The sequence below is a fragment of the Erpetoichthys calabaricus genome, chromosome 8 (genome assembly GCF_900747795.2).
Source record: "Erpetoichthys calabaricus chromosome 8, fErpCal1.3, whole genome shotgun sequence".
In the NCBI taxonomy this organism is placed as follows: Eukaryota; Metazoa; Chordata; class Cladistia; order Polypteriformes; family Polypteridae; genus Erpetoichthys; species Erpetoichthys calabaricus.
The window spans coordinates 66,378,392-66,402,325 of record NC_041401.2 but is presented as its reverse complement, the minus strand read 5'-3'; the positions used below and the strand labels follow the sequence as shown (position 1 = coordinate 66,402,325).

Sequence of the window (23,934 nt, the reverse complement as noted above, 5' to 3'; positions counted from 1 at the left end):
AAAAACCATCTCTGCTGTGAAACAAGTTTGGTGACACACATTACAGAGATGGGTACATCGCTGAGTAATGTCAGGGAATCATAAACAGGGGCCTAGGTTCATGTTTCAACAGGGGCTCTTCTTTCTCTGGATCTGGGGTTCTAAGTGGTTGCCTAGATTACAGAAAAGTACATTGAGCACAAACAGAAATGGGAGTTCTCTCCATTTCTGAGTGCCATTTCACCCAGATACTCTGGTTTCCTCCCACACTTGAAAGGCAAGCACAATAGTGTGATGTAAATGGAAGTGCGACTTGTGATAGACTGAACTGCTGTCAAAGGTTTGTTTCTGGAAATAGGGTTTGGAAATGGACAAAAGGGTGGACAAGCACTGAAGCATGGTCAGGACACAGAGGTCTAGGTCCTAAAAGCAGAATGATCAAATTTAAGTCCCTTGAAAATGGCCATGGAAACACTTGATGATTGTGGGCCTGTAAAAGTCATAATCCATCTTGAGATATCCCAAGATAATCTGTAAAAACCAGTGGGTGAAAATCCCCAAAGGGACAAGAGACAAGTTTCCATAATGTGTGTGTGTGTGTGTGTGTATGAAGGGAGTTTGAATATTTAAATAAACAGGATATTTCAGAATTTCAATCTTCATTAATAAAGAAAAATGTGTGACTCTAAAGAAAGCAATCAATTTGAACTCCTTCACAACTCAAAATGTGCATTTTGGTCATGGAGGTTTACCTTTTCCGTAGACACTGTTAACAGCTGCAGTGTCTTATAATGGCCAGCATTCCCGGTGATCTTTTTTTGGTATATACATTTAGGGCTCTAGGATTTATTTCCAGACTTGTGTAAAATTAGGCTTCCAGAGAACACAGTGACCATTACATTGGCTAGGAAGCAGTGCATGACACCAGCCATTAACAAAAAAGTGTTTTATTGTTGTTTTGGATCGTCTCACACAGTTGCACCAAAAAAAAAAGCCAGTCTTCATTGATACATTGGACTTGAACTGGATTAAAAACGTGTCGCTGACTGCACCTGCAGCCCTGTTGGTACAATATTATACAAGGTATGTTGCAGACCTTTAAAAAAATTTTAATTCATTCCATGTATTTTTTTTTCCCACGGACAACAAGTCTTGCAGACATGGCATTCCAAACACTTCAAAAACGTGACACCTGGACTATGTTACATAGAGAGTCAAAGAAAAAAAATACACAAATATGGTGCATGTGGTCCCTTATAGAAGGAAAGAGAGAAAGAGAAAACAAATGGCACCCTCTGCAGGGTGTGACCAGGACTACTCTGGATGGGGAGTATGCTAGCCTTAAATCCGCTCTATTTACTGATGAGCTGCTTGTTAAGAAATATTTTTATGTTTCTTATTTAATGGAAGTTTATAGGGTTCAAATTGGATACCCTAACTCACCTATTTAAAGACAACAAAATCAAAACATTGTCTCAGTCATTCAAACATTCAGGACCCTATTTACTGAACTGATGGCTTAGCAGTGCACAGTGAAGACAGCTGCTGGCCTGGGACATGGCTTTCAAGGCAGGCAAGCCCCTCGAAATCAGCAGGCTGTTTTGGGGGGGGGGGGCTACACAGAGCCTGGGCAGTCCACATTTAACAGTGTATGAATAAAACATAAAGAAGAAGCAGTCACAGTGAATGATGCTATACAGAAATAAGCTGAATTGAATTGGCCTTGATACTAATAGACAACGTGCATTAGATGAGAAGAAATACGTGTGCAGTAACGCTTGCACTGTTTTGCGTTCATCACCATTTGTGTGGTGTTTTCATGTTGTCCTTGTGTGCATTTTCTCTGGGTATTCTTCTTTTACATCAGTATCCATGCCATCTTGTCATAAATGACCGTATATCTGTTAATATAGTATTCAACAAATGAAGGAAACATCAGGCTAATTTCCTAAACACTCACACTAACTGCAATCATTTTTCCAACCTCCATATCCAGAACACTTTGAATTTGAGCAACAATAGCTTCCCATTCCTTAAATGTCACTAATTTTTAATGCAATGCTGTTAGGTGCCTCTGTTTTATAGTCCTTCAGGATGCCTGACCTTGAGGAAGGATGATGATCCCAAAACATGCTGACCTAAAGCACATAACTTGGATACGATACGATTATCATTGTGAAGACACCCTGGCTTTAGTGGAATTTGCATATTTATTTGTTAATAGTTTGTGATTTTTTCGAGCCCTAGAAAATTGCTGTAAAAATGTAATTTCCAAAGCTGTTATGCTCATGCAATAAAGACATGGGAAGCTGTTATTGCTCAGATTTAAACTATTCTGTATAAGGAGGTTGGCTAAACTATTAAAGTTATTGTAAATGTTTAAGAAATTAGTCTGTTCCCTTTTGTTTGTTGTCCTCTTTTCCGCCCACATTGCTGAAGTGTGTGTGTTGTGTTGGTTTACACGGTGAGCCCAGTGATAGATTAGCAAGTCGATCTTCCTTACCCTGTGTCGACATAAACGAGTGGGTTTATGGAAACGATGAATGGATGTTTGCATCTGCTATTGCTTTTCTTTTTTTAGAGATTAGAGTGTGCAAACCTGTGTGATAAATGCATTTTAAAAATTTGAGTGGACTTCTGTCTTGTCCAGCAGCAATTCAATACTTCAGTCAGCCTGCTTACACTAATTAGAGGGGATAGGATATGGTGGACTTGAGGTGCCCAGGCCTGCAACTTCTTACCAAGGAAAACAAATGGCGCCCTCTGCACTCTGGAAGAAGCAGCAGTGGTTCTTAACAAATGTTGACCTTCGGTGTCCAGTGGCACTCCAGAGGTACTGATTTCCCCCTGTGATCCTTAGGACGTTTATGCTAGAAAGGCTTTGAGGATTAGCAGCTGAACCACAGTACTAGCAGCCATGAAGGAAAATAAAAGCATGGTAGCTGGGGGACAGGGGGCTTTGGTTTAAGGCCCCTTCATAACTCTGTACCACCTCAGAAAGTTTGGTGACTGTTTCTATACTAATGCCCCCTAGTTGCCACAAATCAGTACAACAATTTAAAAACTGCTGCCACAATTGGGGCTAGCAGAGTGAAAACTAAACAGTAGAAAGAAATCATGGCTCAGTGTTTTTCAGTCTCAAAAGAAGACGACCAAATCGCCTTGTGTGCCAAAGTCTAACCCCCACATGACCCCTTGTGGTCCACCTCACAGTTTTGTTATGGCTGGATGGTGCTACCAACCAAAATATAAGTGCTCAAAAGCTTATTGCAGGAACTGTCCATGCCACTGATGTGCAAGTCCACTGGGCTGCGGCACTAAGGCATATCAGATTTGAGCATGGAAGGGACCTGGGTTCAGGTTAGTCATGGGTGGCAATGTTGAAATGAAGTGTAGAGGCCATAATTAATTCATTCACAATTTCACCTCCACATCAGTCACTCACATCAAATTCCACTCAGCCCCCACATTACCCATCCATTCCTGATTCTGGTGTCATCCTTCAGCCCACACCTCTGCCCACCACATTGAAAACATCACCCTCAACAATCTCAACAGGTCCAGTCTCTGCTCTTAACGACAACCATATTTAATATGAACTCCACCTCATGTCTTGATCTTACTGAAATTCTACAACTCTACTTGTCACTTGGAATTCTGTCCGAAATCAAACATGTCACCCACTACTCTTGATCCCACTATTATTTCTTGGGTCCATCCACCATTCTCAGTCAAAACCAAAGCTCTACCACACGTCAGCACTCATAGACACCTTCCACCAACATTTCACATATTAGCCGGTAGTTAGCAGTTCTGCTCCACCCATAGTTGAAACACCAATCTGTCACATTTCACATGTTAACTGTAGTCTACTCCCTCCCATTTTCACAACTCCACCCATAATTGAAACACCAATCACTCAAAGCTCCAGCTTCATGCCTTCCATTCAAGCCCCGCCCTTCTGCACCAGTTTCTTTTGTCCATCTTTATTTCTCCTCCCATTAATTTTGATTCCACCCACATTTCCCACACCAGCTACCAATCTCAGCCCTGGCCCTGTTAGCTCCACCAGCAAATTAGTGAAACCGAATTATTAGCTCCTCCCATTTCAAAGCTCCACCCATAGTTTAAGACACACATCACACACAGCTCCTTGGGCTCAGTCCCAGTTTTTACCCCTTGTTTCACAGCCCCATACATCTATTTTTCTTTTGAGCTGCTGAAGCACACACATCATCTTTGGAACAGAGAGAAAAATTTGTTAGCCATTCTGTGCGACTATCACTGGAAAACTCTGAAAGCAGAGGTTGCTTGAGGCTCACGGACCTCTGTGTATTTCCATGAAAGACCGGGCTTCTTCCAGTGTTCAGGGTGGAAAATGAAAGTCATAAGCATTAGGATATTGTCTACTTTCTTGAACTTCCATCTTTCTTATGTGTAGTATGATGGGGGAAAGGACAGGAAATAGATGTTACCTTATCACATATGATCCTTGTGTAGCTTGTTTGCTGCACACCCTCAAAAGTGTTTTTCTTCTATAAGTTTTCTGTTTTGTTGAAATGTCTGTGTTTGTGCGGATGAGGACAATGTGAGATTGGCAATTCTTGATTCCATGTGCTTTTGGTAATGGCACAGGGACACTCCAGACTAAAGTTCACAGGATCAATGATGGCAGTGTTTTCCTTTTGCTGATGTGGTGCCAGCTGCCATTGGTGGAGCACAAACTGCTATGGCTATTAAGGGCACAACTTGTCAAAGCAGTGTGACGTTAGAGGGGAGGGCAGAATGATACAGCAGTGCATTCTGTGTTACGACTGGAAGGGAGCACATCCTGAGCCATAGGAGTTGAAGCATTCAGCACCTCGATGTCAAGTCCTCCTGGTAGGAGACACTGATGGCCACTCTTGGACAGCTTCTTTGATACTTTGGGGTGAGGCTTCCACTTTTTTTTTTAACTTAAGGCTTTATTATTTTTTACACTAGTGTCTCTGCACCTGAGCTTTATGGCTCAATGTCTTCTTTGTCTGAAGAGGGTTGGGAAGTAAATAAACAGAAGCACACAGTGGAGTGGAGGCAAGGAGCAGGATTTGTGTTGAATTCTTTAAGCCATTTTGCTTCAGACATATTTCCTAGGTTTGGTCCTTTTTGGTGCTTCTGTCACTTGTGCATTGGTGGGGGGGTTGGTGGGGTGGGGTGGATGTGTTTCCACTCACACCTATAATACGGCTGTTAGCGGCACTGCTGGGGCATCCCACGCTGGTCCCTAAGAATGTGAGGATATCAAGGAGTGAAGACCAAGGGTGATGTCCATTCGCTGGTGTCAGTGTCGGTAAGGCCACAGGGTCCTTTTCTCCACTCAGATATTCTGTGGCTCCTGCCACCTGGAGTCAGTATGCTTGGCTGGCGCCCAAAGGAATGGCGTCTTGCTGCTAGGTAGGTGGGAGCTGGTCCACTGTGATCTAATATGTCCCCCTCCCTGCTGCGCCTGCACACACATTCCAGCTTGGCTACTTTTCCATAAGAGAGAGCTGAATGATGCGCTCCAGCTCCTCCTGCTCCTGACGCTGACGCTGCTCTGCCTCCTCCTGCTCACGGGCTGAGAGCTCCATGGCCAGGCGCAGCTGCTCGTTGTAGCTTTGCAGAGCCGGGCTTGTCAGACTGGGTTGGGGGCTTGACTGGGGTTGTGACCTGTGACTTGGGGTCCTAGGAGGAGAAAGAGAGCAAAGCAGATATTTGTGCGCAAGATGCCACAGGGAGTGAGCTATATAAGTGCACTGCTACACAATAGGGGTCTAATTGTGAGAGCGTTACACTAAATAATGAAGCATCATTTTGGATGAATAGCTGCAGGCTGTTTGTAAGATAGACACGGTTACACATTAACATTTATGTAGTTTTCGGTGTCGTTCCAAATTACACTTCAGCCAATCTCTGCAGAACTTTTACACTTGGAGGGATAACCACAATTACTGAAAGACTAGCACTGGTTTGATATTTTGGGACATTTCAGTAATGTGTTATATATTCTGAAATTTTTCAGGTAAGGAAGACAGGAGTTCCAAGGTAAGTTTGTTGTAACCACTAATGGTGGTGCTGGAGAATGGCCATGAGTTGCATGTGTTGATCAGACCCATAAATAAGAATTTCACTGTACCCTGTATCTATAATCAGAACAGTCTTATATAATATAAGCTGGACACACGGTGACCTCAGTATGTGACCACTACACAATCTGAACAAGGTGTGCACTCGTGTTTGTGTGTAGTTTTACACAAATTTCTCAGACATCAACCTGCCGGTGCCCCCACACCGCACATCTTGCAGCAAATTACAGAGCAGATAGCTTGTCTGTGCCAAGTTTGTACCACACTTAAGTGGCCAACCGAGCAGTGCTGTCTACTTGGAGACCATATAGCTCAGGCAGGATGGCCAAGAATCACACACAGTCATGCGCAACACAAGGTTTGGTGTGCTTTCTCTTCTTTCTCTCAAAATCTGCAGATGCTGATATTCACCACAGGGACAGATGAGCAAATCTACTCCCATCTCTTTTTTAAGGGGGCCAACTCAATTCTGTATTCCATGCATTTTCAGTATTTTCACCCAGTATTCATTTCTTCCTCCTTGCTCCTAAGGCCCACCCAATGTATGCTGAGAGTTACCCATCAAGCTGGAGGCTAAAAAGACCATAGAATCGGGGCCATTCTAGTAGTCACCCCCTCCTCCCACCCCGGGCGTGGATTAGATAGAAATTAATGGCAATACTGACTGCGGACCTTTCGAGCCGGGTTCCATCACAGGTCAGGGGGCGTGTGCCAGGCTTGCTGTTGGTCAGGGCCTCCCAGATCGTCACCTGGTGGATACAGAAGAAATCATTAGGACAACACATTTTCCTGTGCCAAGTGGTTTTAATCTCTGGGTAATGGGAGACCAAAAATGTAACCCATAATGCATGTCCAGTCTTTAATAACTTAAGAACTCTAAGTCCTTCATCTCACCCTGCACCATTAGTATTTATTTAGAAAAGAAACACCTTTTTTCTCCTTTCTACAGAAGCACAATATCTCCTTCCTACAATACACTACTGTTCCCCCTTCGGCACAAGAGGCTCATTTTCTCATTTCTGTATTTCATGGGCAGGTTCTAAAAATGGCCGGCCTCTCTCTCAAACAATGCTCTTGAAGTATCACATGACTATAGGGATCCACCATCTCCATCCCACAATGCTCTTTTATGCTCCAGTGACTGCAGGAGCCAACACATCTAATAAACACAGGAAACCACCATTTCTTTCCCACTGTGCATTTTTCAGGTGGTACAGGAACTCACTATCCACCTCTTATAATGCTCCAGTCCCTAGTGACTATAGACGCCCACAATGCTCTTCTATTCTCGAATGACTACAGCAGACCATTCACCCTATTCTCACGGTACTCTTCCAGGCTTCAGTAACTACAGGAGCCTGCAATCTCCTTCCCATAATAATTTTCTGGTGACCACAGAAGCTGTGTGATATGGTGGGCTAGAAACCAATTGGTATATCATCAAAGGAAATGCCAAGTGTAAAACAAGAACAGGAACTGAAGATGGTGGCACGGTGGCGCAGTAGTAGCGCTGCTGCCTCACAGTAAGGAGACCTGGGTTCACATCCCGGGTCCTCCCTGCATGGAGTTTGCATATTCTCCCTGTGTCTGCGTGGGTTTCTTCCCACAGCCCAAAGACATTGGCAATCCTAAATTGTCCCTAGTCGGTGTGTGTGTGTGCCCTGCGGTGGGCTGGCGCCCTGCCCTGGGGTATGTTCCTGCCTTGCACCCTGTGTTGGCTGGGATTGGCTTCAGCAGACCCCCGTGACCCTGTGTTAGGATATAGCGGGTTGGATAATGGATGGATGGATGGAACTGAAGACTATCTCTGTTATATAAAAAAATCCTGGAACGAGACTTTTTGGAAGATTTTTTCAAGTCCTGCGAGTTGAGACTTTGGCCATGAGATTTTTTCAAGTCACGCCTTCTTCTCAACCATATTCAACCAGACACAGTTTCTGCTCTCTCAGTTCCCAATAAAAGAAAACTAATTATGTACAAATCTTATTGAAGAATTTTATCACGAAGGGTTATCAACAGAAAAAATGAGTGCACAGGCAATCCTAGCACTGAGAAACGATGAAGTCAAATTAATTAATGCCAAAAATGATGATCGGTTACACGGCAAATCAGTTAAATGCGTATCAGTAGACTAGGCTGAAACTTACAATATCCCATAGAATATCTACAACCGTTAACTCCGTCCGGTCTTCCACCGGCCATATTACTGTAAAAAGAAAGATGTATCCAAGAAAGGTAATGTACATACAGTAGTATAAGGTGACCAGAATTTTTTGGGCCAATCTGGGGATATGGGTGGTGGGGGCTAGTAGAGCGTAGACTACCTGGTTGTGAAAATGCAGTTTCATTACGACGTGCTAGCGTACACGAACAAGCAAAACTTCACGCAAGATCGTGCAAGGACTGGAAATGTGGACAAATCTTAAACCGGGGACAAAACAGGGACATGTTTCTGAGTGGGGACAGTTGACTGAAAAAGGGGACTGTCCCCGAAAAACAGGGACGGGTGGTCACCTTAACATAGTATATCCTCCGCGGATAACATCATACACCAAAGAATATCTTGATATGCCATTCGTATTAAAACGTTAACAGTTTCCCGTTAGAATAGCTTTTGCAAAGACAATTAACAAATCACAGGGACAAACATTGGAAAAAGTCGTTATATTTAATAGACAGAAAGAAACGAAATTCAATCACGGGCAGTTAAATGTTGCATTGTCATGATGAAAGTCCAAACACAGAATCAAAATTCAATGCAATACTGATGAAAATTTAATTCAAAAAATTGCTTTTACTGAAGTTTTACAGTAAAAGTGTAAGTTTAAAAAGTATTTGCGTGTTGATTTCAAAGCCAAACAGAACAAAAACGTATAACGCAACGAATAACTCTAACGCAACATGAAACATAATTAACTTTCAAATTATTACGTTTTACTCTTTTTTAATATGGTTAATTACTTGCTTAATGTAAAATAGTTCTATTATGCATATGTAACAATTCCCATGGAAATAAAAATCTTTTTAAAGATTTACAACTGTACATACAGATGTACAACTGCATCCCTATACGCGAGCGACAGAACCTCAAAGAGGCGAGCGCATAGTGCAGGCAGGGGGGTTGGTGAGCGAAGCGAGCAGGGGGCAATGCCCCCTAGTATATTAAAAGAATGTTGAAAAAGCAAGAGAGGACTGGATACTAGAACAACATATGATGCACTCTGGGAATTGAAGAAAAGAACTAATAAGTAAAAAGAACAATAAAAAACAAGACACCTCCACTGCTGTTGAAACGATAGTGTTATTGGGAATGCTGGTAAAAAAAAAAGGAGGAGGCCAAAATCGTAAAGTGTTGTGCCTTAAGTAATATACAAACATTAAAAATGTATTTTTATTAGTGGTCTTCAAATCTTACCTTAGTGACTAAGACACCAATGCACTGAGACTGATGGCACCTGGAAGAGTCAAAAGCAGAACAGCAGGCCTACTACCGCAGACATTTTCGGAATGTGTACCACTTCGCCTTCTTAACAGGGGCCCCTCAGGTGACGGAAGGCAGACAGTACTATCAGACTTCAATGACAACACCCTGGCGCCCCTCTGTGCACTTATGGAGTGTATGCCCTTAACTTCCCTAATTAATTTTTTTGGTTCGGGTGCCTCCTGCCACCCTAGGCGGCTGCCCAAGTTGGCACTAGCTGGGAAAGAAGTGTTCTTTTTCCTTTGCCATTTCTTCTGGCAATGAATGATCATTTGATCTCAAACCACTGCCCATCCTAGGAATTGTTTCGAGCCATCTATGTTACTGAAATGGAGCCCGCTCCGGACACCAAGACCCCCTCCAGTCATCTAAGTCTAATAGTACAGACTACTTGTTGTGGACACTGAGGGGTGCTGTTTAACCTCCCACCCCAGGCTCCAAATGCTTCAAGATGCAACAAGTTAGAAAATGTATGCATGGTGTAACATATAGGTGAGTTTGAGGGTTGTGTAAGAACTGTGGCCCTAAATGGAGTGAGTTCAGTAGGTCGGCTCTAGAACCTTCTTAATGCATTTCAGGGTGGCAGGGGTCAAAGACTATCTAAACAGGATTGGGCAAAACGCTGAAAGCAGGCCTGGACAAGACTCTGGTCTATCACAGGGCCCATTCTCATTCAAGCACATATAAAACACACACACGCCATATTCACACACGGTGAAAAATTGCAATTGCCAATTAATATAATCTACATTAAAAAAAACAAAAACTTTTACAATTAATTCTTGCTCAGCTTGGGCATGTCCTGCCGTTGCCATCTTCATGAAATTGGATTTACAATACTATTCAGTTGTGTCAAATGTTACGCAATAGCATAAGTAAAAGGCAAACTTTATTACCAGCGAGTGACCGTTATGGATATCAGATGAATGTGGCACTCTGATGGTAAATGAAAGAGTGACCAGATTTTCAAAGTGCCAGACCCGGACTCCTGAATTGCACAAAGCCCATCCTCACTTGTCTAATGTCTGTTTTATCTCATTATTAGCAGAGAGGGATCAGGGCACGAAAAAAACACACTTTCATAAATTAACACACGCAATGCTTGGTGTGGGAACAAATAAATGGCAATACTGTCTGTTTTTGTCTGCTTCGTTGTCGTCCTTGTGATGTTGTTGATATTTAACACAAATTCTTAATCAAGCCTTTCCCGTCGGACTTGGGGGTCGCCTTTGGAGTGCCGTGCGTACATTCTTTTCTAAACATATTGTGAGGATGGTTGTTTCGGCGAAGCAATGTTTCACAAGCTTGCCAGTCTGTTAAAACGGGACATTTTTATATTTTTCGGTTATTTAAGCGGTCCTGCGGTGGGTTGGCACCCTGCCCAGGATTGGTTCCTGCCTTGTGCCCTGTGTTGGCTGGGATTGGCTCCAGCAGACCCCCGTGACCCTGTGTTCGGATTCAGCGGGTTGGAAAATGGATGGATGGATGGTTATTTAAGCGTGGCCTGAAATCGGGACTGACCGTGTCACGATGACGTCTGGTCACCCTAGCAAATTATTGTTACAGTGAAACTGTGAATCGTTCTGATGACGGTGCAGCGAGTTTTTGGTTCGTGCAAGTTAAATAGTACTGACAAAATGTTTATTTGCTCTGTGCACAATGGCTTGCACGCCATATAATCTTTTTTCATATTTTGACAACCCGTTGTTTTTCTTTCTTACATCTTATACTTTTACGGTTAGTATAATCAGTTCCCTTATCCGTTGCGAATTAAAGCGTGGAGAAGAGGGAGATGCAGCGATTTCTGAGCGAGATTTGACTATGGCGGGTTGTTGTCTCGCGCGTGCGCAATCAGCCCGCGACTGCGAGTTCCTACCACGCCACGCGTACACAGTCCATTGGTGCTTCGTTCACTTGTACTCAGGAACTATTCGCCATCAGTAACGGCTGTTGAAGGTTGAAAAAGATGGACATCTACAAAAATATAAAAGTTGGTGTATACGGTGTCAAGGTAAAATTAAAACAGTAAATTAATTTGTAGTTGATGCCTTAAAGAATGTTTCTCCGTTTTAAGAGACGAGTTCAAGAAATCTGCCAATGCTTTTCAATGTGAGATTTTAAAATTTCACATTTCAACAAAATATGTCCACGAGGGGCCGAGTTGTTTCAAAATGCAAATGCAAATGAAGCAAATGCTGCCTCGCGTATTAAATGCAAATGCACCTAAAAATGGACAGGAAGGCCAGTATTGGGACCCCTGGGATTTACACCAAAAGAAAGTACAATTTATATTTGCATATGTGAATAGAGAGAGCTTTAAATGTGTTTTTACTAATGTTTTTTAACAAAAATGTCTTTAAAGAGAAAGAAAAAATCAAAACCTTGTAAAGTTTCTCTTTACAAACTTGGAGGGAGACATAATCAGTTAGTGTACATTACCTGACTTTTTCAGTTATAGCCAAGGCCGGCGCCACTATTAAAGCGAATTAGGCATTCGTCTAGGGCGCAGATCATAATGCCGCATGCTACCGAACAGTCTGTTGGCGCATTAATAAACTTGGCCTAGGGCGCAAAATAACCCGACACCGGTGCGAGTCAGGGACGTTCGGTGGTGAGATCCGGTGAAGCCGATCCTCTAATATGAAATACCAAACGACTCGCACCAATAAAATCGCACTTGTCTTTAGTCATAGGGGCAGGCTGTTTGTACAGGAGATCTGGCGACCAATGAGTGCTCGTCCCGGAGTGCAAGGCGTAGAAAGCGGCAATGAGGACTAAGGAACGTGGGCGTTTTCGAACTTCAGAAACAGACAAGAGGCTTATCTTTCTGATGTCGTGTGTTTTACATTTTAAAACAGAATGGACAAAAGGGCCGAGACAGCGGCTGAACTCGCTGAAGCTGCTAGTGCTTTGTACAGTGTGGTCTTTTGGCTGTCAGAAAAAGGAGTGAGCCCAGCTGTCTTAGAGAGTCGGCACGTGATCTCTAAATGTGACGTGGGCAGCGATTTTAAGTTATTGATGTGGTACTGCGACGCGCTCAGTGACTACAGATCGCAAATCTGGCATACCCCATGACTAGAAGTCGCATAATGTGACTTTGGCCTAAGTGATGTTCTGTGAAAAAAATAAAAGTTTGAAGACTTGCAGAGATGACTGGAAAGATTTTGTAAGGAGCAAAGAGGAGTCACGGACAAAAACAAACATGGTGTAAAGACTGGAGACTGCCAGCAAATAAGATCAGAGAAATAAAACGCCTCTTGCCAACAATTTTGCACAGATGCAAAAATGGCATCTATGTGGAAAGTTTAGCACACTTATGAAATTGTCCGTGGTCTTCTATATACAAATGTAGAAATAACAAAACGAATACTATCATGAGAATAAACATTAGGAATGTGAAAATGAGGAAGAGGAGGAAGTAGTGCAGTCCTATTCCAAGCAACTACAGAAGGAAAGGGAATTTAAAATGAGTACAGCTCTGTTTCCTGAAACACATGAAACTGCAGGAAAATGTCCTATATGCACAAACAACAATTCTTCATATCAATCATAGAAAATAGGATTCAAAACCTGGAAAAAAATACTAAGGTCGTAGAATGGGATGTTAACAAGGAAAGAAAATAAAAATGTAGTCCATGCCCAAGAGTCTTTTAAGCAAGGAGCATACAGAGGCTGAAGGCCGTACTGAGACAGAAAAGCCCCCCACCACAACCAAAGCAACCCCTTCCTATGTGACAAATCAGTAGACTAGGGAAATACAATAAAGAGAAAGATAGGAAAGGAAAAAGTGAAAAGCAGTGCATAACTAAATAAAATAAAAATAGTACACATAAATGTAATAAGAATTAATAGTAAAAAAGAGAGGTCATTTTTAATGTCGTCTACTGGAAACCTGCTGTAAATCCGAAGAGGGTTCTTGTTAGGATTCATTTTCAAGAAAAACGAAGGAAATGGACACTTAAAGGAAATCACATCAATATCAAAAATTTTGAATTCGATATGGCCATTTATCAAGCACTGATATAGAACATAAAGTAAAACAGCAGAACCTCATAAGAATACAGCCATTTGTTGAGGAAAAAAGTGATGGAATTTAATTTAGTGAACGTTTAATAAAATAATGAAAAGGATCCCCTAAAATGCCCAGAGCTTTTCCTGCCAGGGTGGTCCAAATCAAGATGTGTCTAACTTAATCTGCGCCTACGACAGTTAATACTGATGTATGGATGGGTGCCACTTTTACATAAAGTAGAACTATAAATTGAAGAGTACAGGTGCCCTTTTATCATGTTTTACATGTTTGTGTCAAGCATTCCTTCTCGTAAAATCACAGTTTATAGGAGGCTATTACATCATAATTGAATTCTATATATATGTGTACTGTATATATCATTATGGATTCTGCATATGATCATTCTGGCTCAATATACTTAGCGTTTTTATATTTTCAATAAGCTATGAAGCAAGATTTGCAGTTCTAGATGTTGTGCGTTGGTCAGTCCTGCAGATGAGCTTATTGTACTCGGAGGACAATACATCTGAACTGTTCTGATTACGCTGCATTACACATTTTGTCAGATGAAAATGTTGGCCACAGTATACGTAAATTGTGAGGAAACAGAAGAAGTCCCAGAGAATAATCATTGATTTTTTTTTTAATAGTCCACGACACTTTAAATCATGAGCTGCCGTGGAAGGTTTGGCATGCATCAAAAATATCAAAATTGGTAATATAAACAATACAGTGCTGCTAAAATGTGTGACAAGTAAGATTTTTAGTAATAACATTTGAAAGAAAAAATAAAAATGCATGGGTCTTTGGAGGTCCACCAAGGATGCCCTTTATCAAAAAATGTTATTTGTTTTTATTATTAAACATTTTGCAGGAATAGGAAGAGACAAAAAAAATTCAATGCACTGAGATTCCAGGATGGGATGTGAAAATGGCACAATGTCCATTATATACTGTAAATTAACTGAAGATGCAGAATCTGTAAGATTCTCGTTAAAGCGCATGCACAAATTCTACGCAGCTTCAGGAACCTACACTATCATGAAGGAAACAAGAGTGCTGACGACAAGGCAAAAGGCCAGGCAGCATTCACCCAGCAATAAAACTGACATAAAATAGTTGTGTGAAAGTCTTGACGGTGAGATTCATAGAGGAAAAAGAAGGGAAATCCGAGAGGAAAGTCATAAAAAAAAGAGAATAATAATAGTTACTACACTTTTGAAAATGAGTAAAATCTCTCTAGTAAAGACAGTTATATCATCTAAACTAATGTTTTAATGATTTACCTTAAATTAACTTAAAATTATTAAGAAAATGGAAAGTTAATGCTTAAAGAGAGAGAGAATCACAAAAGAAAAAAAGTCTCCATTAGTGTTAGCTGCCTTAATTGGGGGTGTTTTATAAGAAAGGTAATGATTTATTTAATACATAATAAACAAGAATAGTTGAGTCAGATAAATGAAATATTAAAATGTGTGCTTGAATTTAAATGTTTAAAGTTTAAATATTCTCGATTGTAATAGACATTTGTAATTTTTCCCCCTCTGATAGAGGTCTATAGGGGGCTAGATCCCTAGTGAAGGATCATAAATCAAAAATGACATCATATTTATAATCGCTGATCTTGAAAAGTACTCTACATGCTTATGTTTGAAATTTCTCATTTGTAACCTTCTGGGTGTGGCCAAGGCGAGGACCACTGGTAAAGAGTCAAATATCAGGATCAGCAACCTGGAAACCCCATAAGATGACACTCCACATGCCTATATTACCAATCACCATTTTTCCGAAGTTTTGTAAAAAGGTGTAACTTTGAACCCTTGGGATCGTTTAATGAGGCAACCACAACTTCAAGTCCTTCTGATCATTTTAGCTTGAGGTACCTATTGGTTTACTCTTTATCATAAGGGTGTCATTTCCTGTACAAAATATGGTCCCAAATTGCGTAAAAATTTGGTCTAAAGCACCAAAAATGGGTGTGCAGGGTGTGGGTTCAGAAAAACTCTTGCATAACAAGGCATCAAAAAAGTTGAATATTATGTTATAATAATATTTTCTCATAATGGTGAGTCAGGAGGTGTTGGACAAAAAAAAAATTAAGTAATTTTAAAGTGTCTATAAGAAATTCTTATGAACACAATATTAAAAATGTAAAAAGTAAAATACACAGCTGCATACATAAAAATAGTTATTATGAACAGAAAAGACAAAGCAGAAATAGTGAAGTGGCACATGGTAGGAAGAAACATAAGGAAATTGGAATTATAAAAAAATCCAATAAGAAGCCAAAGACTTTAGAAATACACATATTTATAAAAAAAAAGTCAAATCTTTTAAAAAAATTTTGCTTATACAGAGGAATAAATGACCAATGGAATGAAAGGAGGGCGGCACGGTGGCGCAGTGGGTAGCGCTGCTGCCTCGCAGTAAGGAGTCCTGGGTTCACTTCCTGGGTCCTCCATGCGTGGAGTTTGCATGTTCTCCCCGTTTCCTCCCACAATCCAAAGACATGCAGGTTAGGAGCATTGGCAATCTTAAATTGTCCCTGGTGTGTGCTTGGTGTGTGTGTGTGTGTGTGTCCTGCGGTGGGCTGGCGCCCTGCCCGGGATTTGTTCCTGCCTTGCACCCTGGGATTGGCTCCAGCAGACCCCCGTGACCCTTTGTTGGGATATGGCGGGTTGGACAATGACTGACTGGAATGAAAGGAAATTATTGATAAACTATAGTAAAGATAAAGAAGAGGCCATCTTGTTTAAACAAATGTCCAGCAAATAATCAGAAAAATGTTAAAAGAAAATAGTAGAAATGAAGCTTCCAAATAATTTCTCAGACTTTGCCAGGTAGAGTTATTCACAACAAGCTATATACATAAATACTAATTTTAATCAAATAGAGACAGCAAAACGTGTTAAGTGAATGTGAGTTTGCTAAGCTGATGTGAAGGCGTGTAAAAGAAAGCACCTCCCTGAAGCGAATGTAAATAAAGTGAAATGTCAAACAGCAGGTATAGCCAAGATAGTCTCAAAAAGAACTTGCTCGACAAAGATAAACTACATTACACAAGCTCATGGAAAGTCAGATGGGTTTTTGACAAAGCAAACTTTGACAGATGGAAAAAAAAACATTTCAGTCAAAATAGATTTTTTGAGGTAAAATCCTCTCTAAGCTCCTTTTATTTCTTTTATCTTCTAAATAAACAATATGTTTTATTAGAGATTTTAAGTCGGTTACCTTCAGAAAGTAAACTATGTACATTATCGAGAGTATGGTTTATTTAAGAGAATCCAAAGAGTAGACATCTAACTTAAAAATAAAATTAGAAACAAAAGGGTATAAACTTCCCATAATGCTCCTCTATTTTTCAGTGAGCCACAGGAACCCACAATCCTGCTGTCAGTTTGTCACAATGCCTTTTCTATGTTTTACTGACTACAGGAGTCTACTGTCTCCGTCATTCAATGCTCTTTGGGTGACCACAGATGCCCACTCACTTTTTCACCACAAAACATTAAGGGCCATACGCAGAACACTTTTATGACATGTTAGGTTAACTGGAGATTCCAAACTGGTCTCTGTGTGAATGTGAATGGACTTGTGTGGCCCCCATGTGGAGCTGGAGACCATGTCCAGTGCTGTTTCCTTGGCTCTGGCATTCCATAACTGTGTGGTACACCGAACACTAAAAATAACTTTAGTGCCAAGGAGTTTTTCAAATGTCATATGATGAGAAAAAACAATCAGAAGCAAAACTTCTCTGCCAGGATAGAGAAGTTCTTGCAGAAGACCATACAGCATTGTATAATACGAGCTACTGACACTTACAGTATAGTTTGGACAAAACAAATATGGAAAAATATTAAAATCAAGCCTGTGTTTTCCTGTAAGTTCCTGAACTAATTTGGTTTCCTTTTTCCATGGTGCTGGATTGCTGATGGCTACAGAACCTCCATTGCTAGTCTAGTTGTGACACACTTACTTTTTCCTGACAGTTTGAAGAAGGTTCCCTGAGCATTTGGCTCCCTTCTTCCCTACACATTCCACTCTGCTTCTCACCTGGTCATACTCGCTCCCAGCTTCTAGAAGGCTCTGTTGGATGGCAAACTGTAGCAGATCGTCCTCCTCCTCCTCTCGCAGGTTGTCCCGGTGATTACCTATCACTGTGTACCCACGGGGCACCTCAAACAGGCCAGCGGGGATCTCGCAGCCACGACATGAGGCTGAGTTTGAAAATGAAACGGCAAACATAGGAAACGGTTAGGAAAGGAGTCAACAGGCAAGAGGAAAAAGAGAGGTGTAAGAAGGGTGAGGCAGCGTTCATATTACCGTTACGTACTAGAAGTGCAAAGTAGAGCTGTGTGTGGAGGAAAGGCAAGGGGCAATCGGGGATTATATTGTGTTTATCAGTCATTCTGGTGACAAGGCAGTGACTCCTGAAAACTTGAACACAAGTCACCAGAGGTCGGTATGCCATTCATTTAAACAGAAGTGTGTTAGAAGGCTCTGAATTTGGGGTTATGGATTTGCTTAAATAATCCTGACTTCAGAGCCTTCTAACAAACCTCCATTTAAATTATTTTCGGGATTATTTTATCTTTTTCTAAATGCCTGTTCCGTACACGGTGTCTAAAAATTGACAGAATATTCTGATTGTAAGGCAGTATGGTTAATAGACTGCAAATCTAAGCTTGGCCACAGTATGTGTTAGGGATGTCCAGTTATTCATTTATTTATTTTTTTGCTTTTTTGCATGCAGTGCATCTGGAAAGCATGCAGTACTTATGAGCACTGACGCAGCTTTTCCTTGGAAAACATGTCCCTTTGCAAAAATTGGATTTTTTTGTGCATGGAAAGTGACATGATCAAAGAGAAAAGTGTAGCCAGGCCTGTAATGTATATATGAAACCCGTACAAAATCACCCAAGATTCCAATAATATCCACTTGCAGAGCCACAGCACCATACGTCACTGCAGTTGTAGACCCACAGTTACAGACCCGGAAGTGACGTCTCCATCGTTTCAGGACTGACTTTGTAAAATTACTTTTGGAAGGTTTCTGCAGGTTTCGGCAAAGCCTGGAAAGTTACGTCGGGTTCAGAAATTAAGCAATAAAAATGAGAAGGAAAAACAGTACATCAAACCAAATAATACGCATCATTGTGAAGTTCATTGGGTTTCTGCCATCACGTCGTGTCATATATCAAACTAAACAATACGGATCGTTTCTGTGAAATACACCATTAACATTTACGTTGTGTTCGGGTCTGTGGGGTACATAACCATTTAACATGTTGACAAAATTAAAATCATCAAGATCTGTGTTAATTGAAATTATTTTTCATTTACATTCATGAATCAAAATATACATTATAATTACAATGTTTGCACCACGTTAGACTTTAGTTAAACGTTAATAATAAAAGTGATTACGTTTTTAAAAATGTACTATGCATGTGTGCAATATTGTTCTAAACCAATTTAGAATAACATTTAAGCCAATCTAATATTTTTAAACATGTATGTGAAGAAAACGGCAACACATACTGTATTCTACACTGAATTATGCTGTATATCAATTGCCTTATATAGAACTGCTTTACTTTTTGTCACTTTATTATTATAAACGATGGGCCATCAAAAGTAAAAAAATATACTAATAAGAACACAATTTATTTATATAGAACCCTTCCTATGCCCAAAATTCAGAAAGAACAACAGGACCTATATAACATTACCTACAAATTATATCTTCACTAAATAAAGATAAATACAGGATATACAAAACATTCAAATAGAATAAAAGACAATAGTGCAGACTGAAATACAACATATATTATAGCAAAAAAAACTTGAACAAATAACATAAATTGTGATAAAAATGCAAACCCTGAGTACCTGGACAGATAGAGGGGGTAAACTGAAAGAAGGGGCCGAATGTCAGGTCTGTTTAATGTCTTCCTAAACACATGAGTTAAAAACAAATGAATGGAATCAACTGATCTCATTAATTTTAGGAGGTCATTCCACAGTCTGGGCGCTATACAGCTGAAGACCCTGCTGTCACCCACAGAGTGCAGGTTAGTGTGGGCACAGAATGAGAGGACCTTAGTGGGCAGGTTAATAATAGAATTTGATATTCAATCCTGTAAGACACAGGGGGCAGTGAAGGTGCAGCAGGATGGCGGTGATGTGCTCGCTGTTGCCAGTCTGTGTCAGGACTCTTGCAGTTGAGTTTTGAATCAGCTGGAACTGTGATATAAGATTAGAAGTGGCACCTGCCAGTAGTGACTTACAATAATCAATGAGGGACATGATTAAAGCAGGGACAAGATTCTCAGCATTAGAAAAGGAGAGGAATGATTAAACATAAGAAATGTGACACAGGTGGAAGTTTCTTAATGTGGCTTACATGGGTGAAATAAGAAAAGGAGGAATCAAAGTGACACCAAGGTTCTTTGCAGTAAAAGAAGGTCTGATGAGATCATCACCCAGAATGGTTGAAGAGGAGCTTGTTTTCTTAAGTTGCACTTTAGTGCCACTTTGCAGGAGTTCAGTTATGTTGCAATTTAATTTTAAAGAGTTTTGCTCTGTTCAGGTTTTAATTTTAATTTAATTTCACTGAGGTAAGTTGTGAGCTGAGAAAGCTGTGATGAAGTGTCACTTTTAACACTGAAATAGATCTAAGCATCATCTGCATAAAAAGATAATCCAGTCCAAAGCTATGGATAACATGCTCAAGGAAAAGCATAGAGATACAGAAGAGCAGAGGATGTCATTTCATTAACAATGGGAAGTGAGATGGAGGAACTCCTGTGAGAAATTAAGGTGTGAGGGTTGCCCTGGACATGACATAAACTGCATTGCCACAATGCTATATGCAATAACTTTTACACAAACTGGGACAGTAGCTCCTCAAGAGGAAGGTAACAATGCTTAGCACAATAAGGAAAAATAAGCCAGAGCTCCCATCTCAACTGCTGGCCACACAGAATAGGCCAGTGAAGACATTAAAGTTTGTCTAAACAAATGACACAATGTGACCAGCACAGGGATAGGAGATTCCATGGCCAGAAATGATAATGGACTATAATGCTACAAAAAGAGGAGTGGAGATTTTAGGCAAAACATTACGCTGGATGCTGGCCACAGGAAATTTTATTCCACAACTCTATAAATTCCATTATTCCACAATTAAAATATACTGCTCAAAAGAATTAAAGGAACACTTTTGAATCCGTGTATAGCATCAAGTCAATGAAACTTGTGGGCTATTGATCTGGTTAGTGAAGTAGCAGAGGGGCTTGTTCATCAGTTTCAGCTGCTTTGGTGCACTAAAGGGCAACAATGAGACGACCCCGCAAAACAGGAATGAATGGTTTAACAGCTGGAGGGAGGCCACCGACATTTTTCCCTCCTCATCTGTTTTTTCACTCGTTTTGCATTTGGCTACTGTCAGTGTCACTACTGGTAGCCTGAGGCGATACCTGGACCCTACAGCACTGGCACAGGTAGTCCAACTTCTCCAGGATGGCACATCAATACATGCCATTGCCAGAAGGTTTGCTGTGTCTCCCAGCACAGTCTCAAGGGCATTGAGACAATTTCAGGAGACAGGCAGTTACTTTAGGAAAGCTGGACAGGGCCAGAGAAGGTCCTTATCCCATCAGGAGGACCGGAGGAACAGAATGAGCACTGGCAGGGCCCTACACAATTACCTCCAGCAGGCCACTGGTGTGAATGTCTCTGACTTCTGACAGAAAGAAACAGACTTCATGAGGGTGGCCTGAGGGCCCGACGTTCTCTAGTGGGCCCCATGGAGCTTGATTGGCATTTACCATAGAATACCAGAATTGGCAGGTCCACCACTGGCGCCCTGTGCTTCTCACAGATGAGGGCAGGTTCACCCTGAGCACATGTGACAGACATGAAAGAGTCTGGAGAAGCTGTGGAGAACGTTATGCTGCCTGTAACATTGCTCAGCATGACCAATTTGGTGGTGGGTCAGTGATGGTCAGTCTGGGGAGGCATATCCATGGAGGGACACACAGACCTCTACAGGCTAGACAACGACACCTTGACTGCCATGAGGTATCAGGATGAAATCCTTGGACCCATTGTCAGACACTATGTAGCTTATGTTATGACGAGGGCAACCCTCATACCTTAATTTATAATTTAATAATTAAGTTATCTTAATTTTATAATAATATTATGTTATATCACAGCTCCAGCTGATTCAAAACTCAACTGCAAGAGTCCTGACACGAACCAACAACAGCGAGCACATCCCAGCCATCCTGCTGCACCTTCACTGCTCCCTGTGTCTTACAGGATTGAATATCAAATTCTGTTATTAACCTGCCCACTAAGGTCCTCTGATTCTGGCCTTCTTGTTGTGCCCCACACTAACCTGCACTCTGTGGGTGACAGCAGGGTCTTCAGCTGTATAGCGCCCAGACTGTGGAATGACCTTCTGAAATTAATGAGATCAATTGATTCCATTCATTTTTAAATCATTTGTTTAGGAAAACATTAAACAGACCTGACATTTGGCCCCTTCTTTCAGTTTACCCCCTATTCTGTCCAGGTACTCAGGGTTTGCATTTTTATCACAATTTAAGTTATTTGTTCAAGATTTTTTTGCTATAATATATGTTGTATTTCAGTCTGCACTATTGTCTTTTATTCTATTTGAATGTTTTGTATATCCTGTATTTATCTTTATTTAGTGAAGATATAATTTGTAGGTAATGTTATATAGGTCCTGTTGTTCTTTCTGAATTTTGGGCATAGGAAGGGTGCTATATAAATAGTGTTCTTATTAGTATTTTTATTTTTTTTCTTTTGATGGCCCATCATTTATAATAATAAATGACAAAAACTAAAGCAGTTCTATATAAGGCAATTAATATATAGCATAATTCAGTGTAGAATATGTACAGTGATCCCTTGCTATATCGCGCTTCGCCTTTCGCGGCTTCACTCTATCGCGGATTTTATATGTAAGCATATTTAAATATATATCGCAGATTTTTTGCTGGTTCACGGATTTCTGAGGACAATGGGTCTTTTAATTTCTGGTACATGCTTCCTCAGTTGGTTTGCCCAGTTGATTTCATACAAGGGACGCTATTGGCAGATGGCTGAGAAGCTACCCAACTTACTTTTCTCTCTCTCTCTCTCTCTTGTGCTGACTTTCTCTGATCCTGACGTAGGGGGTGTGAGCAGGGAGGCTGTTCGCACACCTAGACAGTACGGACGCTCGTCTAAAAATGCTGAAAGATTATCTTCACGTTGCTATCTTCTGTGCAGCTGCTTCCTGAAGCGACATGCTGCACGGTGCTTCGCATACTTAAAAGCTCGAAGGGCACGTATTGATTTTTGACTGTTTGTTTTTCTCTGTCTCTCTCTCTGTCTCCCTGCTCCTGACGGAGGGGGTGTGAGCTGCCGCCTTCAACAGCTTTGTACCGGCGGTGCTTCGCATACTTAAAAGCCAAACAGCCCTATTGATTTGTTTGCTTTCCTCTGTCTTTCTGACAGTCTGTGCCCCTGACGCGCACTCCTTTGAAGAGGAAGATATGTTTGCATTCTTTTAATTGTGAGACAGAACTGTCATCTCTGTCTTGTCATGGAGCACAGTTTAAACTTTTGAAAAAGAGACAAATGTTTGTTTGCAGTGTTTGAATAACGTTCCTGTCTCTCTACAACCTCCTGTGTTTCTGCGCAAATCTGTGACCCAAGCATGACAATATAAAAATAACCATATAAACATATGGTTTCTACTTCGCGGATTTTCTTATTTCGCAGGTGGCTCTGGAACGCAACCCCCGCGATGGAGGAGGGATTACTGTATTGCCGTTTTCTTCACATAAATGTTTAAAAATATTAGATTGGCTTAAATGTTTATTCTAAATTGGTTTAGAACAATATTGCACACATGCATAGTACATTTTAAAAAACATAATCACTTTTATTATTAACGTTTTACTAAACTCTAACATGGTTCAAACATTGTAATTATAATGTATATTTTGATTCATGAATGTAAACAAAAATCTATTTTGAATTAACAACATGTTAAATGGTTCCCACAGACCCGAACACAACGTAAATGTTAATGGTGTATTTCACAGAAACGATCCGTATTGTTTAGTTTGATGTATGACACGACGTGATGGCAGAAACCCTATGAACTACACAATGATGTGTATTATTTGGTTTCTGAACAGGTCATTGATCCGATGTTACTTGCCAGGCTTTGCCGAGACCTGCAGAAATCTTCCAAAAGTAATTTTACGAAGTCAGTCCTGAAACGACTGTGACGTCACTTCCGGGTCTGTAACTGCGGGTCTACAACTGCG

General features: G+C 40.9%; 1 protein-coding gene and 1 long non-coding RNA gene across 3 annotated transcripts in view; one reads left to right on the top strand and one right to left on the bottom strand.

The window, feature by feature from the left end:
- Positions 1-910: 910 nt before the first annotated feature.
- ankrd13b (ankyrin repeat domain 13B) overlaps positions 911-23,934 on the bottom strand; it is a 169,203-nt gene continuing 146,179 nt past the window's right edge. Inside the window, exons 13-15 of one of the 2 annotated variants that reach the window (XM_028806670.2) lie at positions 17,630-17,793; positions 6,749-6,832; positions 911-5,682 (exon numbers count right to left, since the gene is read on the bottom strand). In XM_028806670.2, the coding sequence (XP_028662503.1) occupies positions 5,569-5,682; positions 6,749-6,832; positions 17,630-17,793 (362 nt within the window). In that variant the 3' untranslated portion in view covers positions 911-5,568. The remainder of the gene's footprint in view (positions 5,683-6,748; positions 6,833-17,629; positions 17,794-23,934) is intronic. The other variant, XM_028806669.2, reaches the window with a different exon arrangement.
- The window catches only part of LOC114655578 (uncharacterized), a 79,564-nt gene continuing 67,113 nt past the window's right edge, over positions 11,484-23,934 (top strand). Inside the window, exon 1 of the long non-coding RNA XR_003716922.2 lies at positions 11,484-11,575. This is a non-coding gene — a long non-coding RNA (uncharacterized LOC114655578). The remainder of the gene's footprint in view (positions 11,576-23,934) is intronic.